The 25295-nt window shown below is 43.2% G+C and overlaps 1 protein-coding gene across 1 annotated transcript in view; it reads right to left on the reverse strand.

Moving 5' to 3' along the window:
- LOC309568279 (taste receptor type 1 member 1-like) overlaps nucleotides 1-25295 on the reverse strand; it is a gene marked incomplete at both ends in the record, with an annotated part of 152215 nt that overhangs the window by 110771 nt on the left and 16149 nt on the right. The window contains 4 exons of the mRNA XM_082273948.1: nucleotides 2941-3679; nucleotides 4513-5011; nucleotides 5102-5467; nucleotides 8782-9147. Of these exons, the coding sequence (XP_082130074.1) occupies nucleotides 2941-3679; nucleotides 4513-5011; nucleotides 5102-5467; nucleotides 8782-9147 (1970 nt within the window). The remainder of the gene's footprint in view (nucleotides 1-2940; nucleotides 3680-4512; nucleotides 5012-5101; nucleotides 5468-8781; nucleotides 9148-25295) is intronic.

Here is a 25295-nt window from a genome sequence, read left to right on the forward strand (position 1 = left end):
ACTCACTGTGCCTTGATAGATCAGCTCTACTTTCCTCACACGCTGTCTCTGTGTGGGGAAAGTGGAGTCTTCTTACAAGTGTCCAGCTGTGATTGGACACAGCTAATCACATGGTAAAGGGCAAGTAGGATTGGTTCTTTACCCTGATCTGTGATCTGCTGTGTTCCTTGGATCACAGACACTTGCTGATGTGTCCCCCAGGGGACGCATTGTAAGCGCGTTCTCTGGAGGACATCAAGGGATGCCCTCCCAGAAATGAAGACCTGCGCTGTAGACTGATCGAAATTTGGCTTTGTTAGTTCAGTCCATCTTTGCCCTGATCATGGGCTGACTTACAGAGTGAGTATTCAGAGAATGGGCCACACCAAAGGCAGTTCCCTGGCTCTTGACCTGGTGAGCACTCTACATATCACTAAAGCTGCCCATGGACAGGTAGTTGGTTTTTATTTTTTGTTCAGTCAGCGGATTGCTCCATCCACACCAACAAGGTGAATGGAGGAATCCCCCCTTCCCCTTCCCCGCTGGGAGATTGTATTCTGATAGCAGGACTTGCCACTGTTAAAATACACTGATCAGCGGCTGCAACCTTTGATTAAGAATAGTTTTTCCAGCATGTCCGACCAAATTTCAATCACTTTTTTTAAGCGGAATTAAATTGCACAATTTAAATTGGAAAAAAATGGCCACACAGGAGCGGATAGCCATAATGTACTAGTATGTGCATTGTGCAGCATACTGGCACATTATGGCACACTAAGGCCTCGTTCACATGGGGCGTATGCATCCGTGCCCTGTGTGAGGGTTGCTCCTACCCATATAGGGATACACAGGCATTCCGGACACTACATTGGGGGGGTTGGAGGGTAATGTGTAGGGGGTAGAAGGTTCTGCAATGTTGGGGCACAGGGCACTGGTGTGGGAGGGCAGAGGACATTACATTGGGGGGGGGGGGGGTTAGAGGATAATTTGTAGTGGGTAGAAGATTCTGCAATGTTGGGGCACTGGTGTGGGAAGGCAGAGGACACTACAGTGGGGGGTTAGAGGGTAATGTGTAGGAGGTAGAAGGTTCTGCTCTGGTGGGGCACAGGGCACTAGTGTGGGAAGGCAGAGGACACTAGAGTGAGGGGTTAGAGGGTAATGTGTAGGAGGTAGAAGATTCTGCTATGGTGGGGCACAGGGCACTAGTGTGGGAGGGCAGAGGACATTACAGTGGTGCGGGGGGGGGGGGGGGGGTTGGAGGATAATTTGTAGGGGGTAGAAGATTCTGCAATGTTGGGGCACTGGTGTGGGAAGGCAGAGGACACTACAGTGGGGGGTTAGAGGGTAATGTGTAGGAGGTAGAAGATTCTGCTATGATGGGGCACAGGGCACTACTGTGTTATTTCCAATCAAGGGGGCTTCTTTGCATTTAATGAGGAATCTCTTTAATCACACATAATTCTAACAGTCAAGCAAATCAAATGAGTGTCCTCCTGCACAACACAGCTTTCTACATCCAGAGGTTGTGATGTTCAACCCCTCTTGGAGGATTGTGGTATCGCTCTTTGTCTGGCCCATCACCGCAAGACCTGTCCGGCTAGGGTGTCCCCACCAGGAGCGAAAGCTCCTGCCGGCATAGCTCCAAGGGTCATTTGGGCATGCAAGCCATTCCACCACGACAAGGTGGCGATACCATCAGGAATGGAAAAAATTTGTGAGAGTGATGGCTGCACTCTCTGCCTTGTCCTCGCTGCTCATACTGGACAATTTGTGAGAGTGATGGCTGCACTCTCTGCCTTGTCCTCGCTGCTCATACTGGACAATGGCTAAAAGTGTTTTTTGCATGTAGAGAATGGTACCAACGCTGTTTAATTTCCTGATGCTCTAAATTCAAACCTGAACCTACATCATCGCGTACATCGGTGTTACCGGCTAACAGGTCCTGCTCTCTGCCCACCGCAAGTGGGAGGACGATGTGTCCTCTCATCTCCCCCCTCATTCCCCTCCCTCTCTCAGCCCCCACCCCCCTCTTAGGACCCCCTCTGTCTCAGCCCTTTCTCTCCCCTCTCTCAGCCCTCCCCCTCCCTCTCTTAGCTCCCTGCTCTTAGCCTTCTGCTCTTAGCCCTCCCTCTCTCAGCCCCCATCTTTCTCAGTCCCCTGATCTCTCAGCCCCCCTCCCCCTCTCTCAGCCCCCTCTGCTCTCCCTCTCTCAGCCCCCCTCTCTCTCAGCCCCCCTCTCTCTCAGCCCTCCCTCTCCTCTCCCTCTCAGCCCCCCTCTCTCAGCCCTTCCTCTCCTTTCCCTCTCTCTCAGCCCTTCCTCTCACCTTCCTCTCTCAGATCTACACCCCTGTTCTAAGCCTTCCTTCTCTTAGCCTCCCCTCTCAGCCCCCCCTCTCTCAGCCCTCCCTCAGCCCTTTCCTCTCTCAGCCCCCATTTCTCTCACCCCACACTCTCTTAGCACCCCCTCTCTCAGCCCTCCCTTTCCCTACCTTCTCAGCCCCCGTTCTTTCAGCCCTCCCTTTCTCCACCCTCTCTCAGCCTCCCTCTCTCTCAGCCTTCGCTCCCCCTCCGTCTCTCAGCTACCCCCCTCTTTAAGCCACCCTCTCTCTCGATCCCCCTCTCTCAGCCCTCCCTCTCCCATCCCTCTCTCAGCCCCCTCTGTTCTCCCTCTCTCAGCACCCCCCTCTCTCCTCCCTCTCTCATTACCCCCCTCTCTCAGCACCCCCCTCAACCTCCCTCTCTCTGGGAGGGGATGCGTTAGTAGCTGGTCTTACCTAGGGCGCAAAATTGTTTCGCACCGGCCCTGTAGACCGCATATTGTTTTGGTAAGTTCGCAATGTACTATTTGGTGGAGGTTATCACCTTGGTGACACTTGAATTATCATTGAGCATCGGGAACTACAACAGTCTGTTTTCCCTTGGATTCTGTCCTGTGGGAGGAGTGTAATCTCCCCCTAATACCTGTCCACGTCTGGCGTTCATGATTTGTCTTTGGATGTCCAGGAATGTTAAGGTGTGTATTTTTTTAATCCATTCAATGTCTTCGTGGCATAATAGATTATTTTCCAGTCCAGCCGATTCCACTTCCATCGGGGCCCATTCCGGTTCACACGGCTCTTCATTTTCAAATAGAGGTGATTCAGTTATCACCATTTCCAATTCCTCGTCCCACTCTGGGGAAATCATTACTCTTACTGTTTTCCCTTTATCGCTATCCCTTTCCAAGTCCGCAACTTCCATTGCGGGCCTTTCCGGTTCACACGGCTCTTCATTTTCAAATTGAGGTGATTCAGTTATCACCATTTCCAATTCCTCGTCCCACTCTGGGGAAATCATTGCTGTTTTCCCTTTATCGCTATCCCTTTCCAAGTCCGCAACTTCCATCGCGGGCCTTTCCGGTTCACGCGGCTCTTCATTTTCAAATTGAGGTGATTCAGTTATCACCATTTCCAATTCCTCGTCCCACTCTGGGGAAATCATTGCTGTTTTCCCTTTATCGCTATCCCTTTCCAAGTCCGCAACTTCCATCGCGGGCCTTTCCGGTTCACACGGCCCTTCATTTTCATATTCAGGTGATCCAGTTATCACCATTTCCAATTCCTCTTCCCACGATTCGCTATCCCTGTCCGCATTTCCTTCTTCCATACTTACCTCCTTCGGTTTCTTCCTGCAGCACCTTCTACCTATACAGGTACATAAACTGTAAAGACAAAAAAAGGGTTAAAAACGACATCAGCAGCTTTTACAAACTAACAGAAATGAGCAGAATTAGAGGCTGACTCCCCCTACAACCGATTTCCCAGTATTAAAGCAGCACCCATCCTTTGCTTTAACCAATGGTTTCTTATATAGACACAGCAATGGGAAGACTTCCCTATAAATGCAGAACTATAGACAAAACTTCTTTTTTTCATTTTGGATAGAGCAAGCGAGGGATATAACCCCTGTCAGATTTATTTTCGCCATCTGTATCCCATTGGGGAGATTTTAATTCACTTCCTGTCTCATAGCCAAAACAGGAAGTGAGAGGAAATCCCCGCAAATTAAGGGAATTCCTTGGGGACCTCGACGTCACCAGAACTTGTGTCCCTAATGGAAGATTTTCCCTCTATTACTTTTCTGGGGACAACCCAAAATGTGGGATTTTCTTTTACTTTCACTTTTAATGCTAATGGTAAACAGGATAAATAGAGAGGGGGGGACTCTCCTTGCGGGGGCACAGAAAGCAATGAAAACTGACAGGTGTTCTAATCCCTCTCCACTCTATCCAAAACAAAAAAAAAAAAGTTTTGCCTTTAGTTATACTTTAGGTATCTTCCCACTCTGGGGCGTAACTAATGTGTCACTTTTTTGTATATTGAAAACATTAAATACAATTATGACAAGCAAAACAGAACTATTGTTGGTGTGTGAAAGATAACTGTGCTCAGAAAAGAGCTTTGGCTGCTAAAATCTGGGGACTGAACACAGTGAAGTAGAAAATAGGCCTCTGATTTGTTAATAAAATGGTATAAAAACTGAAAAACAACTTACCTTATGTAGACTGCTAGCACCACGATCGCTGTTAGCAGAAAGATGATTGCAAAAACGATGGCCATCAAGGGACCTAATCTCTGAAACAAGATCAAAGTCCTTACAAGGGTTAAAAACCAATGTGTTTTGGGCTCATCTTTGCTGTCCTCCATTGTTGGAGCGGCTGTAACTATTGTCACTGTTGGTTGTTTTTCTGGTATTGATTGGAAAGACCCCGGTGATTCCTTGTCCTCAGGGAATGTAGGGCCTTTCTCCTCTTCTTTATCCGTTGTCACTTCCTGGTTTTCATGTGAAGTCACTTCCTGGTAATTTTCTGTAGTCACTTCCTGGTAATTATCTGTAGTCGGTGTCTGGTATTCATACATGGTCACTGTCTGTTTTTCATCCACAGGGAACATCTGCTCTTCATCCCTGGTCTGGATGGTAGGCTTGACTGGATGGGGAAACATTGCCTTACGCCTGCCTTGGAATTTCTTGCCTTCGTTCATGAGCGGAGAATCTGTATAAAACAAATGACAAAGAGGTCATACAAATGTCCAATAAACCAGCAGACCAAAACATTTTCTTTCCTACTGTATCTAACACTTACCTGCTACATGAACGTTGAGCTGTTTAACCGGTCCACTCTGTACACCATCCACCTTGACGATGATCTCGTACGTCCCACTGTCCTCCAGGCGGAGAGGGTTAATAGAGAGCGAACAGTCCTCTTTAGCAAAACGCTTCGAACATGAGTGCTGCGCTGTCTGGTCGTGGGGACTCAGAGGTTGCAGCTTGATGCCATTGCGCTGCAGGTAGGTCCTGTATGCGTCGGTTCCGGCGGGTGCCATCCTCCATTCGAAATCAATCCGTCGATCGCCAATCGCTCGGTCAAGGGTGAGATGGCACGGAATCACCAATTTGGAGCCGGCTCTGGTCTCCACGTGGTTGTTTGGAAGCTCAACATGGGACAATGCTACAGAAAGAGAGAGAAATTGTGGTTAATAGTGAAACATTTCCGAAGTTATAATATAAAACATCAAAGTCAATTAAAAAAAAACAAAAAAAAAAAAAAACACTTTTTGTGGCCCTTAGGCGGATCCTAGGTTTAGATACTTTAACCCTTTAGCTGCCAGGGCTGTTTTTGCATTTTTTTTTTTTTTTTATTTAAAATTATTTTAGGCCCGAAGATTACTTAAAATATCCGAATTGCTGGTAATTGAGTCCTTTGCAATGCGCTGGAAATATAGCGCTGCCAATAGGAATCCTGTCAGCCAATCAGTGACTCTAGTTAATAGATAAGGAACCCGGTAGGCTCAATTCACAAAGCTTTAGCATTAGAAAAGAACGATTTTTAAATATAGTCAATGGATTGTAATTTATAAATCGCATAAAACTCCATTTACAAAGCTTTGACATCAGGACAAGGAGGTTTATGTTCAGAAAAGTGGCAGTTATTTCTCATGCCAGTCCCATGAGATTTGAAAAAAATAAATAAAATAATGGCTAAAAATAGCGTCACTCATCCACACGTTCAAGCTGAACTAAACCCACCGGTTTACCAAAAAAAAAGAAAAAAAAAAAAACGTGTTTGCTATAAATTATTTTTAAGTATCAGCTGGAGTTTGGCTTTAATTTTATTAGTGTATATAAATCCGCTAGTCCATCTAACACCCCCCCCCCCCCCGACTGACAGTGCTGCTGTCTGCTGTGCCTCCTCTGCTCTCTCTTGAACTTTTTCACTCTATCTGGTGATAAAGACACAGGTTAAAGCAGAGCTCCACCCTAAGGGGATGTTCTGTTTGTTTGCACCCTCCACTGCCACATTTGGCACATTTATGGGGGGGAGGGGAGCAGGTGCCTTGTTTTCACAGGTTACTGCTTCCACTTCCAGATCAGATTACCATGGCAAACTGAGCTGGAAGTACGCCCCCTCCTTCCCCCTGCAGTCTTCTGGGACGCATCACAGATCCCAGAAGACAGCGGGACCATTCACAACGTGCAGCACGACTCGGGCATGTGAAGTAGGAAATCGGCTGTGAAGCTGCAAGGCTTCACTTCCTGTTTCCCTTACTTTAGATTCCGGCACCCGTATCCCACTAAAGAATCAGCTCAGGTGAGGACATCGTGGGATCCCTGGACAGGTAAGTGCCCTTATACTAAAAGTCAGAAGCTGCAGGATTTGTACGGTATTTCTTTTCGGTATGGACCCAGTGCTTTAAGTGGGCCGGTACGCACCGGTACTCAGTACCGCCACTTCCAAATATAGCTCTTGAGCGTACCGCCACCTCTCCGTGCGCCCAGAACATGCTTTTAGCATACCGGTACGCAGTGGCATCACTAGGGTGGGGGGGGGGGCAGAGGGGACCATGGCCCCCCCAACATTAGTCTTTGCCCCCCCAATTAAAACCAAGACAAACAGAACAGTGCAGGCAATGCTGCCTCGCACGAGTCGCAGCGCCTCTACAAACAGGCCAGCGCCCGGCGGAGAAGCGTGCACAGCAGCATGAGGTCACGCAGCCCACACCAGCAGAGGGAGAGTGCGCGCAGGAGCATCTGTGCACCAAGCACCATCAGCCCGTCCCAGGCCCAGTCCAGGCCTAGAGAGCGCGGGACTGGACAGGCATGGCGTGGACGGACTGACTGGGATAGAGTCAGAGTGTCGGCCTCGGGAGTCGGTCGATGGTCTGTGTCGGTGTGGTGAGAGTGAGACAGGGCAGCAAGCATATGCCAGTTTTTAATATGCATGTTGCTTGGTTCATAGCTGCACCAGCTTTAGAAATACATGTTCAGGGTTTGCTCCCCCAACATTTTGCTTGTTTATTATGTATTCGGTCTGACCAGACTTCTGGGGTTGAGCACCCCCACCCCACACACACACACACCTGTACTCTATCAGTGTCCACTATCAAGTAGATATAGGAGGAATCCCTTGTAGTGCATTAGCACATCTCTCCCAGCAAGGAGTGTTGTCTCCAAGGGTTAGAGAGGCTGGATTCATCCTTTTTTATGGATAGTGTAGGACCCACTGATAATGGGGTACTTTGACGTAGTGGTGGGCTTGAGCACGATATGGCCATATGGTGGGACCAAATGCCCATTTTTATTTATGGATTGTCTTCATATTTGATAGTCATTTCTTTTGCATGTGTGCGCTATTCTTTTTTAATAAGCATATGCCAGTGGCCAGCCCAGCAACAGTCAGAGTCAGTCAGAGCCTCAGAGGAGCATAGCCATTATTACCAGGTCACGAGGAGCAGGCCTGGGCCGGGAGGCATCGGTTTTAGAAGTGGCGGCAGCCTGGGAGGTGAGTCACTGGAGCAGTGAGTCCACTCACTGCACATTTGCATTCTCATGATACCACCCTCACACCCTGGCTGAAAATGACTCACTGCTCCACACACCTGCCACGGCAACCTCTAAAATCGATGTCCCCGGGCCTGCTCCTTGTGTGCTGGCTGTGTCTGGTTCCTTTACTGCATGCTGCTGCCTCGCCTTACCAGTGACTCCATTGATGCTGTCCGCACACACTCTGGGCCTTCAAATGCATAAACATGAAATATTTGTGACTGATGCCCAAATGTTTCATGTTTATGCATTTGAAGGCCTAGAGTGTGTGGACAGCATCAGTGGAGTCACCGGTAAGGCGAGGCAGCAGAAGAGCCAGACACATCCAGCACATGAGAAGCAGGCCCGGTGACATCGATTTTAGAGGTGGCCCGTGGCAGGTAAGTGGAGCAGTGAGTCCACTGCACATTTGCATTCTCGTACCACCTTCACACCCCTGAAAATGACAATGTGGACTGACACGCTGACAGAACATGGCAAACATGTATAATACATGTCAGTAAGTTTGCTATGTCCAGCTGAAAAATTCTGTCAGCGTGTCAGTCCACATTGTCATGTAATGTTAATGCTTTTAATATCCATTGTCAGGAATATTTCATGTTAATGCATTGGATACCCGTTGTCAGGAATATTTCATGTTTATGCGTTTGATGCCCGTTGCCAGCAATATTTCATGTTAATGCATTGGATACCCGTTGTCAGGAGTACTTTATGCTTATGCGTTTGATGCCCGTTGTCAGGAATATTTCATGTTAATGCATTGGATACCCGTTGTCAAGAGTACTTTATGCTTATGTGTTTGATGCCCATTCAATATAGTTGTTGTTACCTCAGGGGATGAGGGGAGTCACCCAAAAAAAAAATTTATAGGCTATAATAGAGTACGGGCACCTCTTTTGGGCCACTAAAAAGCACTGTATGGACCTACTGTATAATACTTACATGCTACATGAATGTTGAGTTTTTTAACCGGTCCACTTTGTATACCATCCACCCTGACGATGATCTCGTACATCCCACTGTCCTCCAGTTGGAGAGGGCTGATGGAGAAGGAACAGTCCCCTTCAGCAGCATGGGTTGAACGTGGGTGCTGCGCTGTCTGGCCGCGGTGACTCAGAGGTTGCAGCTTGAAGTCATTGTGCTGCAGGAAGGTCGTGTATGCGTCGGTTCCAGCCGGTGCCATCCTCCATTCATAATCAATCCGTTGATCGCCAGTCGCTCCGGGAATGGTGAAACGGCACGGAATCACCAATTTGGAGCCGGCTCTGGCCTCCAGATGGTTGTATGGAAGCTCAACATGGGACAATGCTACAAAAAGAGAGAGAAATTGTGGTTAATAGTGGAACATTTCCAAAGTTAGAATATATAACATCAAAGTCAATTAAAAAAAAAACAATTGAAAACACTTTTTGTGGACCTTAGGTGGATGTGACATTCCTAGGTTTAGATACTTTAACCCTTTTGCTGCCAGAGCTGTTTTAGAATTTTTTTTTTTAATTAGAATAATGTTATGCCTGAAAATTATTTAAAATCCCCAAACATTACATAATTTTTTTTATATGGACACCCTGGAGTGTAAAATGATGGCAGATGCAAAAGACCCCTGATGTCTCATCTGCCCTCCATTGACCCCTGAAACCGGAAGTGATGTTATACATGTCGCTTCCGGGTTCTTTGTTGGGTGGGGATATCAGCAAACAAGTGTTAGCTGGTCTCACTCCACCCTGTGACACCAGGTGGGACAGTGGAGCCCAACAACATTCCGGGGGGGGGCGCACACATGTCGGTGGCAGTAAAAGGGTCAATAAAGCTTCTAAGGCCTCATGGTTTGCCCAGCCCTTCTGAACGCCTTTCTCTGGCAGGAGAAAAGCAGCGCCAAAAAATGCGCCTAAAGCTTTGTGTTTATAAAAGTGTTTAGGCGTGTCAACTGCTTGGGCGTGAATTAATTTCATTGGCCAGAATAATAATTTATCGTGGCCATTGAAATGAATTAACCCTTAAGCATCTAACGCGCATTTAGGCAAGCCAGAATTTTTTCTACCAAAATGTTGCCGCTCCATGAACTCCATCCCGCCCCCTGATTGTCAGCGGGGACTCCGATGCACAGGGCAGGCGGCCCCCATTGCTGCCTGACACCCGCGATCGCTCCCCGCTGAGAGAGAAGGACGGTCGGCTGTTGTAAACACATCTGACCGTTCTTCTCTCTGGAATGATCACAGAGCTCCTGTGATCCTTCTATATAGAATCACATGTCTCTATGGTCATTTCACAAGCCATGCCCCCCACAGTTAGAAACACGCCCCTAAGTACACATTTAACCCCTTGATCACTTAGTGTGTTAACCCCTTCCCTGCCAGTGTCATTATTACAGTGACAGTGCTTTTTTATAGCACTGATTACTGTAGTAATGTCACTGGTACCCCCAAAAGTGTCAGAAATATCAGTCAGGGGTCCGATCTGTCCGCCGCAATCCTGCAAAAAAAATTGCAGATCGCCACCATTACTAGCAAAAAAAAAAAAAAAACACAATAGAAATGACATAAATCTTTCCCGTAGTTAGTAGACGCGATAACTTTTGCACAAACCCATCAAAATACACTTATTGCAAATTTCTTTTACCAAAAATATGTAGCAGAAAACAAATTGGCCTAAAATTTTTAAAAAATGTTGATTTACATTTTTTTAGGAATGTTATTATAGCAGAATGTGAAAAATATATATATTTTTTTTTTCACAATTGTCGCTTTTTTTTGTATATAGCGCAAAAAATAAAAATTGCACAGGTGATCAAATACCACCAAAAGAAAGCTCTGTTTGTGGGGAAAAAAGGCTATCAATTTTTTTTTTTAGGTACAGCGTCACACGACCGCGCAATTGTCCCGGTAAATAACGAATCGCAAAATATGGCCTGGTCATTAACGGGGCAAATCCTTCCGGTGCAGAAGTGGTTAAATGTAGCCAATTGATTGTAATTTATAAATGACATAAAACTCCATTTACAAAGCCTTCACATCAGGACAAGGAGGTTTATGTACAGGAAAGTGACAGTTATTTCTCATGCCAGTCACATGAGATTTGAAAAAAAACAAAAAAAAAAAAACGGTTTATTTGCTAAAAATAGCGTCACTCATCCACACACAGGACTAAACCCCCCGATTTACATGCTGAGATTAGAAATGATTATATAAACTTACCTGTCCCCAGGTGCAAAACGCACAGAAAGATGAGAAATTTCATTAGAAATCTCATTCTCAGGTTTTATCACAAAGATGATGATAAATTGTAATTATAAAAAATCTCCTTGGTCACAAATATATTAAATATGACTCAGAAATTCGCTAAATATCAGAGCAATCGCAGAACACGTCACACCAGTGTTGTCTCTGAGATCAACTGCCAACTGACTGCTGCCAGCGGCTGTTTATATAGCCAAAAATCTGCTGAGTCATGGTGGGCGGAGCCAACGGAACTCAAGCCTGCTCACTGATTGGCTGACAATATTCCATTGGGCAGCAATGCATTTCCAGTACATTAGGCTCAAATAGCAATTTATAATCACTGGTTATAGTTTAGCCTTAAAGAGCCCAGTGGGTGCAACTCCCCGATATTTATCATAAGGATAAAACTCTTTATTTTACCCATTTGATTGTCATTTATAAAGCGATATTAAACCCAAAATAAACATTTCTTATATTGCAGATTACCAATTCTTAGATGTGATGGCTGCAACTCCCCTCAGCCACCGCGGCTGGCGGCTTGTATCTCTGAATGAACTGTGAGGGGCGCTGATGAGCACCCTTGTAGTTCATTCTTTCAGCAGAGAGCCCCATATGGAGGTCCAGGCAGAAAGCTGCAGGGCTTGTCTGCAGAAGGCTGACATTGCACCCCGGATCACTCATCACAGCTGCAATGCTTTTCAGCCTCCTGCAGGAAAATAATAATAAATCCACTTTTTTCCTACAAAAATATTTACATTTATTATTTTTTTCTAGAAAGGTGAATTTATCCTTTAACCACTTTACCACCGGAGGATTTTCCTGCTTAACGTCCAGGGCACTTTTTGTGATTCAGCACTGTGCGACTTTAACTGACAATTGCGCAGTCATGCAACCCTGTACCCAAACTAAATTTACATCCTTTTTTTCCCACAAACAGAGCTTTCTTTTTGGTGGTATTTGATCACCTCTGCGCTTTTTATTTTTTGCAATATTAATAAAAAAAGAGCGAAAATCCTGCGAAAAAATTTACATTTTCTACTTTGACAGTTAAAAAATATCCAATATTTTCAATTTTTGTCATATATTTAGGCCAAAATGTATTTAGCTACATGTCTTTGACAAAAAAATTCTCAGTGAGCGTATTTTTAACCGGTTTAAGACCGGAAGATTTTACCCCATTCCTGACCAGGCTATATTTTGCGATTCGGCACTGCGTTACTTTAACGGACAATTGTGCGGTAGTGCGACGCTGTACCCAAATTAAATTGATGTCTTTTTTTCCCCCACAAATAGAGCTTTCTTTTGGTGGTATTTAATCATCTGTGCAAAGTTTTTTAATTTTTTAAAAAAAAGAGCGACAATTTTGAAAAAAAAAAAAACAATATTTTTTACATTCTGATATATAACATTTCCCCAAAAAAATTTCTAAATCAAAATTTTTTAACATTTTAGGCCAATTTGTTTTCTGCTACATATTTTTGGTAAAAAAAAATCACAATAAGCGTATTTTGATTGGTTTGCGCAAAAGTTATTGCGTTTACTAACTACGGGAAAGATTTGTCATTTTTATTGTTTATTTTTATTTACTAGTAATGGCGGCGATCTGCGATTTTTAGCGGGACTGCGACATTGCGGCGGACAGATCGGACCACTAACTGACATTTTTGACACTTTTGGGGGAGACCAGTGACATTACTACAGTAATCAGTGCTATAAATATGCACTGTTACTGTAATAATGACACTGGCAGGGAAGGGGTTAACACTGTTGGTAATCAAGGGGTTAAATGTATGCCTCATGATTACTGACGTGTGTGGGGGGGGGAGGGGATTGTGTGACACAGACACAGATTGCAGGTTCAGCTATGCTGAATCCTGTAATCCATCACTGTCTGTCACATAGGAGATCCGCCCGTTTTGTTTACACAAGTAGGCGGATTTCCACACTAGATCCCCGACGATCGGGGAAGAGCGGCGGTGATCACCGCCTCTCCTCCCCTGGCCCGACTCCAACTGTGTCTGAATACAGCGGGAGCGAGCCTCCGGCGGCGCGCGTGCCCCCGAGAGAGGGGCGAGTGCTGTGACGTAGGTCTACGTCGCCAGACGGTAACGAGCCACTTTGGCGCAGTAGCAGCCCAGTGAGCGGTCGGCAAGTGGTTAAAGAACCCGGTAGGCTCAATTCACAAAGCTTTATCATAAGAAGAACGATCTTCAAATGTAGCCAATTGATTGTAATTTATAAATGACATAAAACTCCATTTACAAAGCCTTCACATCAGGTTTATGTACAGAAAAGTGTCAGTTATTTTTATCTAAGTCTCATCTAAGTTGGGTGGGGATATCAGCAAACAAGTGTTAGCTGGTCTCACTCCACCCTGTGACACCAGGTGGGACAGTGGAGCCCAACAAGAATACGGGGGGGGGGGGGCGCACACATGTCAGTGGCAGTAAAAGGGTCAATAAAGCTTCTAAGGCCTCATGGTTTGCCCAGCCCTTCTGAACGCCTTTCTCTGGCAGGAGAAAAGCAGCGCCAAAAATGCGCCTAAAGCTTTGTTTTTATAAAAGTGTTTAGGCGTGTCAACTGCTTGGGCGTGAATTAATTTCATTGGTCAACATAATAATTTATTGTGGCCATTGAAATGAATTAACGCTCAAGCATCTAACGCGCATTTAGACAAGCCAGAATTATTTCTGCCAAAATGTTGCCGCTCCATGAACTCCATCCCGCCCCCCGCTTGTCAGCGGGGACTCCGATGCACGGGGCAGGCGGCTCCCATTGCTGCCTGACACCCGCGATCGCTCCCTGCTGAGAGAGAAGGACGGTCGGCTGTTGTAAACACAGCTGACCGTTCTTCTCTCTGGAATGATCACAGAGCTCCTGTGATCCTTCTATATAGAATCACATGTCTCTATGGTCATTTCACAAGCCACGCCCCCCACAGTTAGAAACACGCCCCTAAGTACACATTTAACCCCTTGATCACTTAGTGTGTTAACCCCTTCCCTGCCAGTGTCATTATTACAGTGATAGTGCTTTTTTATAGCACTGATTACTGTAGTAATGTCACCCCCAAAAGTGTCAGAAATATCAGTCAGGGGTCCGGTCTGTCCGCCGCAATCCTGCAAAAAAATTGCAGATCGCCACCATTACTAGCAAAAAAAAAAAAAAAAACACAATAGAAATTACATAAATCTTTCCCGTAGTTAGTAGACGCGATAACTTTTGCACAAACCCATCAAAAATACGCTTATTGCAAATTTCTTTTACCAAAAATATGTAACAGAAAACAAATTGGCCTAAAATTTTTAAAAAATGTTGATTTACATTTTTTTAGGAATGTTATATAGCAGAATGTGAAAAATATATATATTTTTTTTTTACAATTGTCGCTTTTTTTTGTATATAGCGCAAAAAATAAAAATCGCACAGGTGATCAAATACCACCAAAAGAAATCTCTATTAGTGGGGAAAAAAGGACATCAATTTTATTTAGGTACAGCGTCACACGACCGCGCAATTGTCCCGGTAAAGTAACGAATTGCAAAATATGGCCTGGTCATTAAGGGGGTAAATCCTTCCCGTGCAGAAGTGGTTAAATGTAGCCAATTGATTGTAATTTATAAATGACATAAAACTCCATTTACAAAGCCTTCACATCAGGACAAGGAGGTTTATGTACAGGAAAGTGACAGTTATTTCTCATGCCAGTCACATGAGATTTGAAAAAAAACAAAAAAAAAAACGGTTTATTTGCTAAAAATAGCGTCACTCATCCACACACAGGACTAAACCCCCCGATTTACATGCTGAGATTAGAAATGATTATATAAACTTACCTGTCCCCAGGTGCAAAACGCACAGAAAGATGAGAAATTTCATTAGAAATCTCATTCTCAGGTTTTATCACAAAGATGATGATAAATTGTAATTATAAAAAATCTCCTTGGTCACAAATATATTAAATATGACTCAGAAATTCGCTAAATATCAGAGCAATCGCAGAACACGTCACACCAGTGTTGTCTCTGAGATCAACTGCCAACTGACTGCTGCCAGCGGCTGTTTATATAGCCAAAAATCTGCTGAGTCATGGTGGGCGGAGCCAACGGAACTCAAGCCTGCTCACTGATTGGCTGACAATATTCCATTGGGCAGCAATGCATTTCCAGTACATTAGGCTCAAATAGCAATTTATAATCACTGGTTATAGTTTAGCCTTAAAGAGCCCAGTGGGTGCAACTCCCTGATATTTATCATAAGGATAAAACTCTTTATTTTAGCCATTTGATTGTCATTTATAAAGCGATATTAAACCCAAAATAAACATTTCTTATATTGCAGATTACCAATTCTTAGATGTGATGGCTGCAACTCCCCTCAGCCACCGCGGCTGGCGGCTTGTATCTCTGAATGAACTGTGAGGGGCGCTGATGAGCACCCTTGTAGTTCATTCTTTCAGCAGACAGCCCCATATGGAGGTCCAGGCAGAAAGCTGCAGGGCTTGTCTGCAGAAGGCTGACATTGTACCCCGGATCACTCATCACAGCTGCAATGCTTTTCAGCCTCCTGCAGGAAAATAATAATAAATCCACTTTTTTTCCTACAAAAATATTTACATTTATTATTTTTTTCTAGAAAGGGGAATTTATCCTTTAACCACTTTACCACCGGAGGATTTTCCTGCTTAACGTCCAGGGCACTTTTTGCAACTTGGCACTGTGCGACTTTAACTGACAATTGCGTGGTCATGCAACCCTGTACCCAAACGAAATTTACATCCTTTTTTTCCCACAAACAGAGCTTTCTTTTGGTGGTATTTGATCACCTGTGCGCTTTTCATTTTTTGCAATATTAATAAAAAAAGAGCGAAAATCTTGTGAAAAAATTTACATTTTCTACTTTTACAGTTAAAAAATATCCAATGTATTCAATTTTTGTCATATATTTAGGCCAAAATGTATTTAGCTACATGTCTTTGACAAAAAAATTCTCAATGAGCGAATTTTTAACCGCTTTAAGACCGGAAGATTTTACCCCATTCCTGACCAGGCTATATTTTGCGATTCGGCACTGCATTACTTTAACGGACAATTGTGCGGTCGTGCGACGCTGTACCCAAATTAAATTTATGTCCTTTTTTTCCCCACAAATAGACCTTTCTTTTGGTGGTATTTGATCACCTGTGCGATTTAAAATTTTTGAAAAAAAGAGCGACAATTTAAAAAAAAAAAAAACAATATTTTTTACATTCTGATATATAACATTCCCAAAAAAAAATTATAAATCAAAATTTTTTAACATTTTAGGCCAATTTGTTTTCTGCTACATATTTTTGGTAAAAAAAAATCACAATAAGTGTATTTTGATTGGTTTGCGCAAAAGTTATTGCGTTTACTAACTACGGGAAAGATTTGTCATTTTTATTGTTTATTTTTATTTACTAGTAATGGCGGCGATTTTTAGCGGGACTGCGACATTGCGGCGGACAGATCGGACCCCTAACTGACATTTTTGACACTTTTGGGGGGGACCAGTCACATTACTACAGTAATCAGTGCTATAAATATGCACTGTTACTGTAATTACACTGGCAGGGAAGGGGTTAACACTGTTGGTGATCAATGGGGTTAAATGTATGCCTCATGCTTACTGACGTGTGTGGGGGGAGGGGATTGTGTGACACAGACACAGATCGCAGGTTCAGCTATGCTGAATCCTGTAATCCATCACTGTCTGTCACATAGGAGATCCGCCCGCTTTGTTTACACAAGCGGGCGGATTTCTTCACTCGATCACCGACGATTGGGGGGGAGTGGCGGTGATCACCGCCTCTCCTCCCCTGGCCCGACTCCAACTGTGTCTGAATACAGCGGGAGCGAGCCTCCGGCGGCGCACGTGCCCCCGAGAGAGGGGCGAGTGCTGTGACGTAGGTCTACGTCGCCAGACGATAACGAGCCACTTTGGCGCAGTAGCAGCCCAGTGAGCGGTCGGCAAGTGGTTAAAGAACCCGATAGGCTCAATTCACAAAGCTTTATCATAAGAAGAATGATCTTCAAATGTAGCCAATTGATTGTAATTTATAAATGACATAAAACTCCATTTACAAAGCCTTCACATCAGGTTTATGTACAGAAAAGTGTCAGTTATTTTCACCTAAGTCTCATCTAAGTTGGGTGGGGATATCAGCAAACAAGTGTTAGCTGGTCTCACTCCACCCTGTGACAGCAGGTGGGACAGTGGAGCCCAACAAGCATACCGGGGGGGGGGGGGGCCGCACACATGTCTGTGGCAGTAAAAGGGTCAATAAAGCTTCTAAGGCCTCATGGTTTGCCCAGCCCTTCTGGAGGCCTTTCTCTGGCAGGAGAAAAGCAGCGCCAAAAATGTGCCTAAAGCTTTGTTTTTATAAAAGTGTTTAGGCGTGTCAAGCGCTTGGGCGAGAATTAATTTCATTGGTCAGAATAATAATTTATTGTGGCCATTGAAATGAATTAACGCTCAAGCATCTAACGCGCATTTAGACAAGCCAGAATTTTTTCTACCAAAATGTTGCCGCTCCATCCCGCCCCCCGCTTGTCAGCGGGGACTCTGATGCACGGGGCAGGCGGCCCCCATTGCTGCCTGACACCCGCGATCGCTCCCTGCTGAGAGAGAAGGACGGTCGGCTGTTGTAAACACATCTGACCGTTCTTCTCTCTGGAATGATCACAGAGCTCCTGTGATCCTTCTATATAGAATCACATGTCTCTATGGTCATTTCACAAGCCACACCCCCTACAGTTAGAAACACGCCCCTAAGTACACATTTAACCCCTTGATCACTTAGTGTGTTAACCCCTTCCCTGCCAGTGTCATTATTACAGTGACAGTGCTTTTTTTATAGCACTGATTACTGTAGTAATGTCACTGGTACCCCCAAAAGTGTCAGAAATATCAGTCAGGGGTCCGGTCTGTCCACCGCAATCCTGCAAAAAAATTGCAGATCGCCACCATTACTAGCAAAAAGAAAAAAAAACACAATAGAAATGACATAAATCTTTCCTGTAGTTAGTAGACGCGATAACTTTTGCACAAACCCATCAAAAATACGCTTATTGCAAATTTCTTTTACCAAAAATATGTAACAGAAAACAAATTGGCCTAAAATTTTTAAAAAATGTTGATTTACATTTTTTTAGGAATGTTATATATCAGAATGTGAAAAATATATATATTTTTTTTTCACAATTGTCGCTTTTTTTTGTATATAGCGCAAAAAATAAAAATCGCACAGGTGATCAAATACCACCAAAAGAAAGCTCTATTAGTGGGGAAAAAGGACATCAATTTTATTTAGGTACAGCGTCACATGACTGCACAATTGTCCCGGTAAAGTAACAAATCGCAAAATATGGTCTGGTCATTAAGGGGGTAAATCCTTCCGGTGCAGAAGTGGTTAAATGTAGCCAATTTACTGTGATTTATAAATGACATAAAACTCCATTTACAAAACCTTCACATCAGGACAGGGAGGTTTATGTACAGGAAAGTGACAGTTATTTCTCATGCCAGTCCCATGAGATTTGAAAAAAAAACAAAAACAAAAACGGTCTAATGGCTAAAAATAGCGTCACTCATCCACACACAGGACTAAACCCCCCGATTTACATGCTGAGATTAGAAATGATTATATAAACTTACCTGTCCCCAGGTGCAAAACGCACAGAAAGATGAGAAATTTCATTAGAAATCTCATTCTCAGGTTTTATCACAAAGATGATGATAAATTGTAATTATAAAAAATCTCCTTGGTCACAAATATATTAAATATGACTCAGAAATTCGCTAAATATCAGAGCAATCGCAGAACACGTCACACCAGTGTTGTCTCTGAGATCAACTGCCAACTGACTGCTGCTAGCGGCTGCTTATATCTGCTGAGTCATGGTGGGCGGAGCCAACGGAACTCAAGCCTGCTCACTGATTGGCTGACAATATTCCATTTGGCAGCAATGCGTTTCCAGTACATTAGGCTCAAATAGCAATTTATAATCACTGGTTATAGTTTAGCCTTAAAGAGCCCAGTGGGTGCAACTCCCCGATATTTATCATAAGGATAAAACTCTTTATTTTACCCATTTGATTGTCATTTATAAAGCGATATTAAACCCAAAATAAACATTTCTTATATTGCAGATTACCAATTCTTAGATGTGATGGCTGCAACTCCCCTCAGCCACCGCGGCTGGCGGCTTGTATCTCTGAATGAACTGTGAGGGGCGCTGATGAGCACCCTTGTAGTTCATTCTTTCAGCAGACAGCCCCATATGGAGGTCCAGGCAGAAAGCTGCAGGGCTTGTCTGCAGAAGGCTGACATTGTACCCCGGATCACTCATCACAGCTGCAATGCTTTTCAGCCTCCTGCAGGAAAATAATAATAAATCCACTTTTTTTCCTACAAAAATATTTACATTTATTATTTTTTTCTAGAAAGGGGAATTTATCCTTTAACCACTTTACCACCGGAGGATTTTCCTGCTTAACGTCCAGGGCACTTTTTGCAACTTGGCACTGCGCGACTTTAACTGACAATTGCGCGGTCATGCAACCCTGTACCCAAACGAAATTTACATCCTTTTTTTCCCACAAACAGAGCTTTCTTTTTGGTGGTATTTGATCACCTGTGCGCTTTTTATTTTTTGCGATATTAATAAAAAAAGAGCGAAGATTTTGCGAGAAAATTGACATTTTCTACTTTTACAGTTAAAAAATATCCAATGTATTCAATGTTTGTCATATATTTAGGCCAAAATTTATTTAGCTACATGTCTTTGACAAAAAAATTCCCAATGAGCGTATTTTTAACCGCTTTAAGACCGGAAGATTTTACCCCATTCCTGACCAGGCTATATTTTGCGATTCGGCACTGCATTAATTTAAATGGACAATTGCACGGTCGTGCGAAGCTGTACCCAAATTAAATTTATGTCCTTTTTTTCCCCACAAACAGAGCTTTCTTTTGGTGGTATTTGATTGATCACCTGTGCGATTTTTAATTTTTGGAAAAAAAAATTTCTGATATATAACATTCCCAAAAAAAATTTTATAAATCAAAATTTTTTAACATTTTAAGCCAATTTGTTTTCTGCTACATATTTTTGGTAAAAAAAATCACAATAAGCGTATCTTGATTGGTTTGCGTAAACGTTATTGTGTTTACTAACTAAGGGAAAGATTTGTCATTTTTATTGTCTATTTTTTTTTACTAGTAATGGCAGCGATCTGCGATTTTTTTTTTTTGTAGGACTGCAACATTGCGGTGGACAGGTCGGACCCCTGACTGACATTTTTGACACTTTTGGGGGGGACCAGTGACATTACTACAGTAATCAGTGCTATAAATATGCACTGTTACTGTAATAATGACACTGGCAGGGAAGGGGTTAACACTGTTGGTGATCAAGGGGTTAAATGTATGCCTCATGCTTCCTGACGTGTGTGGGGGGAGGGGATTGTGTGTCACAGACACAGATCGCAGGTTCAGCTATGCTGAATCCTGTAATCCATCACTGTCTGTCACATAGGAGATCCGCCCGCTTTGTTTACACAAGCGGGCAGATTTCCTCACTCGATCCTCGACGATCGGGGAAGAGCGGCGGTGATCACCGCCTCTCCTCCCCTGGCCCGACTCCCGCTGTGTTTGAATACAGCGGGAGCGAGCCTCCGGCGGCGCGTGCGCCACCGAGAGAGGGGGGAGTCTGGTGATGTAGGTCTACATCGCCAGAAGGTAACGAGCCACTTTGCCGCAGTAGCAGCCCAGTCAGCAGTCGGCAAGTGGTTAAAGAACCCGATAAATTCACAAAGCTTTAACATTAGAAGAATGATCTTCAAATGTAGCCAATTGACTGTAATTTATAAATGACATAAAACTCCATTTACAAAGCCTTCACATCAGGTTTATGTACAGAAAAGTGTCAGTTATTTTCATCTAAGTCTCATCTAAGTTGGGTGGGGATATCAGCAAACAAGTGTTAGCTGGTCTCACTCCACCCTGTGACAAAAAAAACAATAAAAATGACATAAATCTTTCCCGTAGTTTGTAGACGCGATAACTTTTGCACAAAGCAATCAAAATACACCTATTGCAAAAAATTTTTACCAAAAATATGTAGCAGAAAACAAATTGGCCTAAAATTTGAAAACATTTTGATTTTTACATTTTTTTGGGAATGTTATATAGCAGAATGTGAAAAATATATTTTTTTTTTCAAAATTGTTGCTCTTTTTTTTGTATATAGCACAAAAAATAAAAATCGCACAGGTGATCAAATACCACCAAAAGAAAGCTCTGTTTGTGGGAAAAAAAGGACATCAATTTTATTTAGGTACAGCGTCGCACAATTGCCCCGGTAAAGTAACAAATCGCAAAATATGGCCTGGTCATTAAGGGGGCAAATCCTTCCGGTCCAGAAGTGGTTAAATTTAGGTAAAAAATGGTAAAAAGGCGCTGGTATCCCTGAATATAAAATATGTAATAATGGTGAATATTAATAAAAAATAAATAGATATGTAAAATGCAATATCTGGTGTATATCTGTGACAGAATATTAATATTCTAAAAATAAATAAATATAAATTTTAATTATATATATTAATATTCTGTCACAGATATACACCAGATATTGCATTTTACATATCTATTTATTTTTTATTAATATTCACCATTATTACATATTTTATATTCAGGGATATTCAGGGATTTACCTAGTTTGTATTGCATCTTGCAATTAAAAAGGCAATTCAAAAAAAAATCCCCTAGGAACAAAGGCGCCTTCGTATTAATTACTCAAATTTAGCCAATTGAATGTAATTTATAAATGACATAAAACTCCATTTACAAAGCCTTCACATCAGGACAAGGAGGTTTATGTACAGGAAAGTGGCAGTTATTTCTCATGCCAGTCACATGAGATTTGAAAAAAAAAAAAAACGGTTTAATGGCTAAAAATAGCGTCACTCATCCACACACAGGACTAAACCCCCCGATTTACATGCTGAGATTAGAAATGATTATATAAACTTACCTGTCCCCAGGTGCAAAACGCACAGAAAGATGAGAAATTTCATTAGAAATCTCATTCTCAGGTTTTATCACAAAGATGATGATAAATTGTAATTATAAAAAATCTCCTTGGTCACAAATATATTAAATATGACTCAGAAATTCGCTAAATATCAGAGCAATCGCAGAACACGTCACACCAGTGTTGTCTCTGAGATCAACTGCCAACTGACTGCTGCCAGCGGCTGTTTATATAGCCAAAAATCTGCTGAGTCATGGTGGGCGGAGCCAACGGAACTCAAGCCTGCTCACTGATTGGCTGACAATATTCCATTTGGCAGCAATGCATTTCCAGTACATTAGGCTCAAATAGCAATTTATAATCACTGGTTATAGTTTAGCCTTAAAGAGCCCAGTGGGTGCAACTCCCCGATATTTATCATAAGGATAAAACTCTTTATTTTACCCATTTGATTGTCATTTATAAAGCGATATTAAACCCAAAATAAACATTTCTTATATTGCAGATTACCAATTATTAGATGTGATGGCTGACACTCCCCTCAGCCACCGCGGCTGGCGGCTTGTATCTCTGAATGAACTGTGAGGGGCGCTGATGAGCACCCTTGTAGTTCATTCTTTCAGCAGACAGCCCCATATGGAGGTCCAGGCAGAAAGCTGCAGGGCTTGTCTGCAGAAGGCTGACATTGTACCCCGGATCACTCATCACAGCTGCAATGCTTTTCAGCCTCCTGCAGGAAAATAATAATAAATCCACTTTTTTCCTACAAAAATATTTACATTTATTATTTTTTTCTAGAGAGGGGAATTTATCCTTTAACCACTTTACCACCGGAGGATTTTCCTGCTTAACGTCCAGGCCACTTTTTGCAACTTGGCACTGCGCGACTTTAACTGACAATTGCGCAGTCATGCAACCCTGTACCCAAACGAAATTTACGTCCTTTTTTTCCCACAAACAGAGCTTTCTTTTGGTGGTATTTGATCACCTCTGCGCTTTTCATTTTTCGCAATATTAATAAAAAAAGAGCGAAAATTTTGCGAAAAAATTGACATTTTCTACTTTGACAGTTAAAAAATATCCAATATATTCAATTTTTGTCATATATTTAGGCCAAAATGTATTTAGCTACATGTCTTTGACAAAAAAATTCTCAGTGAGCGTATTTTTAACCGCTTTAAGACCGAAAGATTTTACCCCATTCCTGACCAGGCTATATTTTGCGATTCGGCACTGCGTTACTTTAACGGACAATTGCGCGGTCGTGTGACGCTGTACCCAAATTTAATTTATGTCCTTTTTTTACCCACAAATAGAGCTTTATTTTGGTGGTATTTGATCACCTGTGCAAAGTTTTTTAATTTTTTTAAAAAAAGAGCGACAATTTTGAAAAAAAATAACAATATTTTTCACATTCTGATATATAACATTTCCCCCAAAAAATTTCTAAATCAAAATTTTTTAACATTTTAGGCCAATTTGTTTTCTGCTACATATTTTTGGTAAAAAAAAATCACAATAAGTGTATTTTGATTGGTTTGCGCAAAAGTTAATCGCGTTTACTAACTACGGGAAAGATTTGTCATTTTTATTGTTTATTTTTATTTACTAGTAATGGCGGCGATCTGCGATTTTTAGCAGGACTGCGACATTGCGGCGGACAGATCGGACCCCTAACTGACATTTTTGACACTTTTGGGGGGGACCAGTGACATTACTACAGTAATCAGTGCTATAAATATGCACTGTTTCTGTAATAATGACACTGGCAGGGAAGGGGTTAACACTGTTGGTGATCAATGGGGTTAAATGTATGCCTGGTGCTTACTGACGTGTGTGGGGGGAGGGGATTGTTTGACACAGACACAGATCGCAGGTTCAGCTATGCTGAATTCTGTAATCCATCACTGTCTGTCACATAGGAGATCCGCCCGCTTTGTTTACACAAGCGGGTGGATTTCTTCACTCGATCCCCGACGATCGGGGAAGAGCGGCGGTGATCACCGCCTCTCCTCCCCTGGCCCGACTCCAACTGTGTCTGAATACAGCGGGAGCGAGCCTCCGGCGGTGCGCGTGCCGCCGAGAGAGGGGCGAGTACTGTGACGTAGGTCTACGTCGCCAGACGGTAACGAGCCACTTTGGCGCAGTAGCAGCCCAGTGAGCAGTCGGCAAGTGGTTAAAGAACCCGGTAGGCTCAGTTCACAAAGCTTTAACATAAGAAGAACGATCTTCAAATGTAGCCAATTGATTGTAATTTATAAATGACATAAAACTCCATTTACAAAGCCTTCACATCAGGTTTATGTACAGAAAAGTGTCAGTTATTTTCATCTAAGTCTCATCTAAGTTGGGTGGGGATCTCAGCAAACAAGTGTTAGCTGGTCTCACTCCACCCTGTGACACCAGGTGGGACAGTGGAGCCCAACAAGCATACCGGGGGGGCCGCACTCATGTCAGTGGCAGTAAAAGGGTCAATAAAGCTTCTAAGGCCTCATGGTTTGCCCAGCCCTTCTGAACGCCTTTCTCTGGCAGGAGAAAAGCAGCGCCAAAAACGCGCCTAAAGCTTTGTTTTTATAAAAGTGTTTAGGCGTGTCAACTGCTTGGGCGTGAATTAATTTCATTGGTCAACATAATAATTTATTGTGGCCATTGAAATGAATTAACGCTCAAGCATCTAACGCGCATTTAGGCAAGCCAGAATTTTTTCTACCAAAATGTTGCCGCTCCATCCCGCCCCCCGCTTGTCAGCGGGGACTCCGATGCACAGGGCAGGCGGCCCCCATTGCTGCCTGACACCCGCGATCGCTCCCTGCTGAGAGAAAAGGACGGTCGGCTGTTATAAACACATCTGACCGTTCTTCTCTCTGGAATGATCACAGAGCTCCTGTGATCCTTCTATATAGAATCACATGTCTCTATGGCCATTTCACAAGCCACGCCCCCTACAGTTAGAAACACGCCCCTAAGTACACATTTAACCCCTTGATCACTTAGTGTGTTAACCCCTTCCCTGCCAGTGTCATTATTACAGTGACAGTGCTTTTTTATAGCACTGATTACTGTAGTAATGTCACTGGTACCCCCAAAAGTGTCAGAAATATCAGTCAGGGGTCCGATCTGTCCGCCGCAATCCTGCAAAAAAAATTGCAGATCGCCACCATTACTAGTAAAAAAAAAA

The sequence above is a fragment of the Pelophylax lessonae genome (assembly GCF_965119305.1).
Source record: "Pelophylax lessonae genome assembly, chromosome: 12".
NCBI classification, from domain to species: domain Eukaryota; kingdom Metazoa; phylum Chordata; class Amphibia; order Anura; family Ranidae; genus Pelophylax; species Pelophylax lessonae.